Here is an 8,445-nt window from a genome sequence, read left to right as displayed (position 1 = left end):
TTTTTTTTGGAGAGATTTTCACTGTAGGGCGCGTGCGCTCGCCAGACAGACAGAGAGAGACATAGAGACAGAAAGCGAGAAATCACCCCCCAGGGGGGATGGTCACGCCGCAATCCCTTCTCCTCCATTCTCCTCTCGGGATCTTGGGCACGCACGCACACGCGCCCGGCGTGAGTTTTAAGCCACCGGGTCCGGGACACGAACCGCGGTCGACTACATGGGAGTCCAGCGACATAGCCATTATGCTAACTGCTGGTTCCCAATGCCCCATATCTTGATGGGATGGAGAAATGAAGGAAAGGGATTGTGTCTAGACCACACCCCACTAGGGGGCGCTCTTTCTCTCTCCCTTTTGCTTTCCCTCTCTTCTGGTGAGCACCTGTGACTATTGGAAATTAAAAAGTCAGGGGTTGAGGCAACTGGACTCTCACATGACTGACCGTGGTTCGCGTCCCGGGCCTGGCAGCTTGTTTTCTTACTTTCCTTCTCTCTGTGTCTTTCTCTGGTCAACAAATACTAATAATAAATAAAGTAATGAAAATGAATAAAATTAAATTAAATAATTAACCAAAAAAAAATAGGGAGAGGCGTCCAGAGACACAACCAACTGCTATTTCTCCAGCCAGGACGGGTTGTGGTTCATGAGGCCCGGGATTAGGTTTGGCCTAATCACTGGGCACAGAGTAGAAAGGGAACTCTCAGACCGGGAGCACGAGTCCAGGCCTGGACAGCCCCTGTAGGGCAGGCCCTGGGCTGGCATGGAGTCAGCTGCGTGCACTGAGGGAGACCCAGGGTGCCTCGGGAGATCTCCTGGGCCCCAGCACCCCTGCAGAACCCACAGCAGACTTCCTCATCCTGACACATGCTCTTCCTCCACGCTTGGAATTACAGACCAAGAAGCCCTTCAGGAGCTGGAAAGCAGTCTGAAGGATCTACGCAAGACAGCCAGCGAGACTGCCCTGTACTATGGTGGCCTCTTCCTCTGGCTCATGGACCGTCACGACAAGGCCAGAGAGTACGCTGACCGCATGCTGAAGCTCGCCAGCAGCTCCAGAGAGGTACCTACCCCGGGCATCGCGAGGACAGCGGCCAAACACACCACAGCAGAGCGGCCTGTGACTCCACGGAGCACCCGGACCTGGGGGGACACACCCAGGCACTGGCTGGATGCTGGGTCTCACGGGCTCCCCACACACGTTGTGGGGCTTCGTGCAGGTTAACATTGGCGTCTGCCCACAGAGTCCAGTCTCTAGGGAGGTTTTCTGTGGCCACTACCATATATTTTTTAAATCTTGAATTAGTCGGTTAGGTTTAGAAATCAGAAGATTTGGGAGTCCAGTGGTTAGGGGAGCCAGATCCCACGTGGCTAACAACAGTTCAAATCCCAGACCCAGCATCTGGAAAAAGGTGTCGGGCGTATGTGAACATGTGCCCCAAATTCTGACAGGATGGAGACATGGAGGAGAAGAGCTTGTGGATGAGACCAGCAGTTAGCGTCGTGGCTATGTCACTGGACTCCCATGTAGTCAACCGCGGTTTGAGTCCCAGACCCAGTGGCTTAAACTCATGCCAGGCACATGTGTGTATGCATGCCCAAGATCCCAAGAGGAGAATGGAGGAGAAGGGATTGCGGCGTGGCCATCCCCCCTGGGGGGTGAGTTCTCGCTTTCTGTCTCTATGTCTCTCTCTGTCTGTCTGGTGAGCGCATGCGCCCTATAGCAAACACCTCTCAAAAAAAAAAAAAAAAAGGACTTCTGGTGTCCCCATCCCCTTTGAGGAGTGAGATCTCTCTTCCTCTCTCTCTCTTTCTCTCTGGCAACTGCACATGCCCTCTAGCAACTAAGAAGAAAGGAGAGAAAAAAAAAAAAAAAAAAAGAAAGGAGAGAAAAAAAAAAAGAAATCTGAGAATTTTTTACTCAAATGTCCAGATTTCCAGGTTCTTTTGACAATCCAGGTTAGCTGGTCCTACTGGGCCGTCCGTCCCTGAGCGACCTGCTGCGTGGCCGTAGGGCCTGCACAGTGGCTCCCTCGCCGCGCATCTACTCACCATGGAGTCAAGGCCCCGCAGTCTTTTTTTTTTTTTTTTGAGATTTTTGCTATAGGGCGCGTGCTCTCACCAGAGAGACAGAGAGACAGAAAGCGAGAAATCACCCCCCAGAGGGGATGGTCATGCCGCAATCCCTTCTCCTCCATTCTCCTCTCGGGATCTTGGGCACGCACACACACGCGTCTGGCGTGAGTTTAAGCCACCGGGTCCGGGACTCAAACCACGGTCAACTACATGGGAGTCCAGTGACATAGCCATTATGCTAACTGCTGGTCCCAAGGTCTCTGCATTCTCAGCAGAGCTGGTGTTAATTTTCAGGAGTGTAATAAAAACTGGTTCTTAGTGGCGGAGATGGAAAACCTTACTCCTTATATGTAAAACACACATAGAGATTTAAGACACAAGACACAGTTATGGTCTATCTGGGACATTCAAATGTCTTAGACCGGGAGGGATTGATGAAGGGGGACAAATGTCTAAAGAGACTCCCTTAGGAGAGGAGAGTGAGGAGAGAAAATGAGAAACACTGATTCAGACCCTGGAGGGATGCTTCAGGGTTCCCAGGCCAGGAAGGGGGGTGAGGCTACTGTGGAACGAGTAAGATCCATGAGTGAGATCCACAGCTCCTGCTCACCACGCAGAGGCCACTCCCTGGACTAAGGAGCGGACAGTCAAGGTGGCCCTGCCTGTGCCCATTGGCTCCCGGCTGCGGAGTGCCCAAATAGGCCAGGACCAGATAGTGAGAGAGCCTCAGGGGGCGTAATGGGTGCCGTGGGAGCTGGGGAAAGAGGCTTCCTAAGCTGAGTTAGTCGTAAAGGCTCGTATTCATCTGGGCCACCCTGTAGCCTAACGGTTAAGGGAGTCTGACCCCACGTGGCCCACCCAGTTCGAATCCCAGCCCGGGTGGCTTGGAATATACACCGGGTACATGTGCATGTGAGCCCCAAATCCCTACAGGATGGAGAAATGGAGTAGGAGGGATTGTGGTGCTACCATGTCCCCCTTGGGGGTGATTTCTCCCTCTCCCTCTCTCTCTGTCTCTCACTGGTAAGTGCACATGCCCTCTGGCAACTAAAAATAATTTTTTAAATAACCCCAGAGTAGGGGACCAGCAGGTGGCATGGTGGCTAAGGTGGTAGACACTCAGTCCCACATGGCTGACCCCAGTTCAAGTGCTGGGCCTGGTGGCTTGCTTTCTCACTTTCCCTCTCTTTCTATCTGTGTGTGTGTGTGTCTGGCCAAATCTAAATAAATGAATATTTTAAATAATTATTTAAACAACGACAAAGAATAACCCCAGAGTAGTAGTTGTTAATCAGGGGAAGGGATTTCATTGGGGTGGAGAGGATGCTGGATAGAAATTGAGGCACAGGAGCAATGGGAGGGTGGCAATGAGAGGGGGCCTGCTGTCCCAGGGTCTGATGGGGTTCTGCCCGGAAGCGCCCCGGGATGCAGGGTGGCAGAGGGCAGGCCGGGAGCAGGTTAGGTCAAGGCCACGCAGTACCTTCATTGCTCATCTTGTTCTTCCTAGGGCTACGTGCTCAAAGGCTGGGTGGACCTCACCTCGGACAAGCCCCACCATGTGAAGAAATCCATCAAGTACTTGGAACTAGGACTTCAGGACAACAGAGACGCGCTGGGGCTTCTGGGAAAGGTGGGCAGGGAGGGCAAAGGCGGGAGTGTCCCCAGCTGAGCCGCCGGAGCCAGAGACCCAGCAGGGGACCTCGGGCTGGACCCTCAGTCTCTAGGTAGATGAAGAACAGAGGTCCAGAGAGGGGCAGCCGCCAGCCCAGGCCCATTCCAATCCTCATCCTCCTTCCTGTGTGGCCTGAGCTTCTGTCTCGTTCTGCATGGGGAGTCTTCTCAAGATTGATTTCTCTTGGGACCAGCAGTTGGCGTAATGGCTATGTCGCTGGACTCCCACGTAGTCGACCGCGGTTCGAGTCCCGGACCCGGTGGCTTAAAACTCACACCGGGGGCGTGTGCGTGCGTGCCCACGATCCCGAGAGGAGAATGGAGGAGAAGGGATTGCGGCGTGGCCATCCCCCCTGGGGGGTGATTTCTCGCTTTCTATCTCTCTGTCCCTTTCTGTCTGTCTGGTGAGAGCATATACCCTGTAGCAAAAACCTCTCAAAAAAAAAAAAAAAAAAGATTGCTTCCTCCAAGGCTGTCTGTCCTTCCTTGATTTCCCAGGCTTTCTCGCTCCGCCATCTTTCTTGCTGTCACTCACTGCCCCTTTTCTCCACATCTTCTTTTTCTTTTTCTTCTTTTTTTCAGATGTTTTTGCTTTAGGGCACGTGCTCTTGCTAGAGACAGAGACAGAGACAGAGACACTGAGAGGGAAAGTGAGAAATCACCCCCCAGGGGGGATGGCCACGCCGCAATCCCTTCTCCTCCATTCTCCTCTCGGGATCGTGGGCACGCACGCACACGCCCCCGGTGTGAGTTTTAAGCCACCAGGTCCAGGACTCGAACCATGGTCAGCTGTGTGGGAATCCAGTGATGTAACCACTGTGCCATCTGCTGACCTCCCTTTTGTTTTTACTGCTCTCTTTCTATTCCTACCTGCTAAATTCACCTAACTGGCTATCAAAAAGAGAGAGATTTATTTCGTATAGCTTGCATTTTCCACTATTTATTTATTTATGGGGAGGTGTTTTGCTATAGGGCACATGCGCTCGTCAGATAGACAGAGATGGAGAGACAGAAAGCGAGAAAACACCCCCCGGGAGATGGCCACACCTCAATTCCTTCTCCTCCATTCCCCTCTCAGGATTTTAGGCACTCACGCACACGCGCCCAGTGTGAGTTTAAGCCACCAGGTCCGGGACTCGAACTGCAGTCGACTACATGGGAGTCCAGTGACATAGCCATTATGCCATCTGCTAGTCCCACCAATCTTAATTTATTTTTATTTAAAATTTTTTTTTTTTTTTTTTTAGTTGCCAGAGAGTATGTGCACTTACCAGTGAAAGACAGAGTGAGGGAGAAGGGAGAAATCACCCCCAATGAGGCATGGCCATGCCACAATCCCTTCTCCATTTCTCCATCCTGTTGGAACTCGGGGCACCTACACACATGTTTCAGCATGCTTTCAAGCCACTGGAGCTGGGATCCAAGCCATAGTCAACCATGTGGAATCCAGTTCCCTCAACTACTAGGCCTTGGGGCTGGCCCTTAGTAAGAAATCTTAATGGAGAATTACTGTAGAGATAACGGAAGCCATCATTTCAGAGTCCTTGTCCAGGCTGTTAGAAGCATTGTTCTTCCTCAGGACACCTGTGTCATGGCACTTCCTAAAGCACCTGGTGGCTGGTGCTGGCCTGCAGAGGCCGTGACCCCAGCTTAACAGGCCTTGACAGAGAACAAACTCCACAGCCTTCTACACAGGGAGTTGCCCCACACCCGAACTGACTCAGCTGCTAAACTGAGCCTCAGTGAGCAGTTTCCAGTGATGAAATTCGGGAAAACAAATGGGTAGTTAATGGGCAATTTTGTGGGACAGAAAAATGCCCAGGAACCCCAGCTCTGTCTCCTCAGATGACCCCACATGGCTATGCCCTATCTGAAGCCTGGCGAGTTTCCCAAGTTTGGGAGGTGAGGGGGCTCAGCTCTCTCCCTGAATCCCATGCCTGGCCATCCCAGAACCCAGGACAGTTGTAAGCTTCAATTTATCCCGGAGCGAGGACTCCTTCCCAGTGCTGCCAGAGGCTGCGTCCCTGGGCCAGGCTCTGAGGACTCCCGGGTCCCCCTGAAGGCCCTTTAGTGTCAGAGTGTCAGTCTCTGACCCTGTCTTGGTGGAGATGCTAACACACTCACCTCCCTCTGCGGGCACTGACAGAGGCTCCCCTCCAAACCTGACAGGCGACGTACTTAATGATGCAGCAGAACTTTTCGGGGGCTCTGGAGGTGGTGAACCAGATCCTTGCAGCCTCGGGAGACTTCCTGCCAGCCTTGGTCCTGAAGATGCGGCTGTTCTTGGCTCGACAGGACTGGGAGCAGACGGTCGAAACGGGACACAGGTGAGGGGCAGGTCCGCCTGCACGACTGCACCCACCTGCCGCCACCTTCCTGTCTTTGCTGAGGGTGTCATGGACGCCCATCTTTCAAGACAGGGAGGAGGGAGAGTGGGCGTGAAGGAAATATTGCCGGTAGAGGGGTTACGGATAGTGGCATTGCTGTACTGGGTGGTGGAGGAGAGGGAGGACTGGTGTGATGCGGAGCAGTGGCCTATGCTGGATAAATCTAGAAATGGATGTGTAGGGGCCAGTCTTGTGACTTGGTGGTTAAGGGAGCTGGATCCCACATGATGGTCTACATGGTTCAAATCCCAAATCTGAAGACTTGAAAAGCATGCTGAGTGCATATGTGTGCCCAAGGTCCCGAGAGGATGGAGAAGTGGAGTGGAAGGGATCGTGCTGTTACTACGCCTCCCTCTCCCTCTCCCTCTCTCTATGTCTCTGGCCAGCACAGGTGCCCTCTAGGAGTAATTCATAAATAAGTAAGTAAGGCTACAGGAGAGGAATGCTTTCTGAAAGGCTTTTTGATGATGGAATGTTCTAGAAAACGGAAGTCGCTTTCTCTCCCTTTTTTTAAATTTGCCAAGATACATGTAGCCACCAGAAAGAAAGAGAGAGAGACAGAGACAGAGATGAAATGAGAAAGCACACCCCCAGGGAAGATGGCCACACCACAGTCCCTTCTCTTCCATTCCCTTCTAGGGATTTTGGGCCCACATCCACCTGCGCCTGGTGTGTTTGTCAAGCCACCAAGACCAGGACTTGAACCACACAGTGAACCATATGGGATCCCGATGCTTTTAGCCACCACACCACCAGCTGGCCCCAAATTTCTCTCTTTAAACTCTTCACATTTTATTTTTATCACAGCAATTCTAAAATTATAATCTAATTTTCTTCCTAAAAAGTGTTCACGGACTATGAGTCATCACTCTGAATTAATACTGAATTATGTGGTGATGCACAGCACAGTTCTGGGGGAAAAGAAAAGACACCCACAAACCTCTTCTTTCCCTGTGGACGGACGCTAGTTCATCTGATGACAACTGGAATTTGCATCTTTTTTTTGGGGGGGGGAGAGGTTTTTGCTATAGGGTGTGTGTGCTCTCCAGAGACAGAGACAGAGAGACAGAAAGTGAAAAATCACCCCCCAGCGGGGATGGCCACGCCACAATCCCTTCTCCTCTCAGGATCTTGGGCATGCACGTACACACACCTGACGTGAGTTTAACCCACCAGGTCCAGGACTCGAACCGTGGTCGAATACATGGGAGTCCAGTGACATAGCCATTATGCCAATTGCTGGTCCCTGGAATTTGAATCTTATACAGAGGTGCTGGTAACAAATCTAAAGTGATTCCACCCTGCCCACCCTGCAGGTACTGCACAGGCAATGCCCATGTGAGCTTCAGAGTCCTTTTCCAGGTCTCGTAGAAGCCTTATGCTCTGGTCTCAAGCCACCTGTGTCATGACTTTCCCAGAAGAAGGGTGGCTTCCCACTCACAGTATTAGACCTGGCCAGTGTCTTGGCAGGATCTTGCTTTGGAGGCTCAGCCTTGGACCAAGCACCTGGCTGAAAGCCACCCGTGGGTGTGCCGGGCCTCCCGTGCACCGGCTCTTTGTGCACATGTGCAGAGACCAAGTTTGGGGCTTGCTGGGTGAGTCCGAAGCTTCCCATATGGAAGCTTTTCCAGGTAGAGGTGCTTTTAGAGAGAGTTTTTTTTTTTTTTTTTTTTCCGCTATAGGGCGCATGCACTCGCCAAACAGACAGAGAGAGACAGAGAGACAGAAAGCGAGAAATCACCCCCCCATGGGGGATGGACACGCCGCAATCCCTTCTCCTCCATTCTCCTCTCGGGATCTTGGGCACGCACGCACACGTGCCCGGCGTGAGTTTTAAGCCACAGGGTCCGGGACGCAAACCGCGGTCGACTACGTGGGAGTCCAGCAACATAGCCATTACGCTAACTGCTGGTTCCCAGAATTCTTTCATCTTTGAAAACTGCTCTTCCTAGCTGTGTTTCTCTTTTCAATTCTGGTATTATTTATTTTCCTTTCTCATTTTTCTTCATTTTTCAAGCTGCTAAAACAGTTTGTCCCAGGCCAGCAGAGGGTGTGATTATTAAGGTGCTGGACTCCACGGTTTGAATTCCGGACCAGTGGCCTGAAAAAGATGCCAGGCACGTGTGTATGCATGCCCAAAATTCCAAGAAGAAAATGGAGGAGAAGGGATTGCAGTGTGGCCATCCCCCAGCTGGTGGTAGGGGGTGATTTTTCACTTTTTCTTTATCTTTCTCCGGGAAGCGCACATGCCTATAGCAAAAAAAAAAAAAAAAAAAAAAAAAAAATTTTTTAAAAAAAAAAAGTTTGGGGGCCCCA

The 8,445-nt window shown here is 51.7% G+C and overlaps 1 protein-coding gene across 1 annotated transcript in view; it reads left to right on the top strand.

Moving 5' to 3' along the window:
• Window positions 1-8,445, top strand: part of TTC21A (tetratricopeptide repeat domain 21A) — a 51,309-nt gene that overhangs the window by 5,861 nt on the left and 37,003 nt on the right. The window contains exons 4-6 of the mRNA XM_006161346.3: window positions 892-1,058; window positions 3,579-3,701; window positions 5,912-6,069. Coding sequence (XP_006161408.1) covers window positions 892-1,058; window positions 3,579-3,701; window positions 5,912-6,069 — 448 coding nt within the window. The remainder of the gene's footprint in view (window positions 1-891; window positions 1,059-3,578; window positions 3,702-5,911; window positions 6,070-8,445) is intronic.

The sequence above is a fragment of the Tupaia chinensis genome, unplaced genomic scaffold, assembly GCF_000334495.1.
Source record: "Tupaia chinensis unplaced genomic scaffold, TupChi_1.0 Scaffold138441_1, whole genome shotgun sequence".
Lineage (NCBI taxonomy): Eukaryota > Metazoa > Chordata > Mammalia > Scandentia > Tupaiidae > Tupaia > Tupaia belangeri.
The sequence above is the reverse complement of the archived record's forward strand: the minus strand, read 5'-3'. Positions and strand labels throughout refer to the sequence as shown.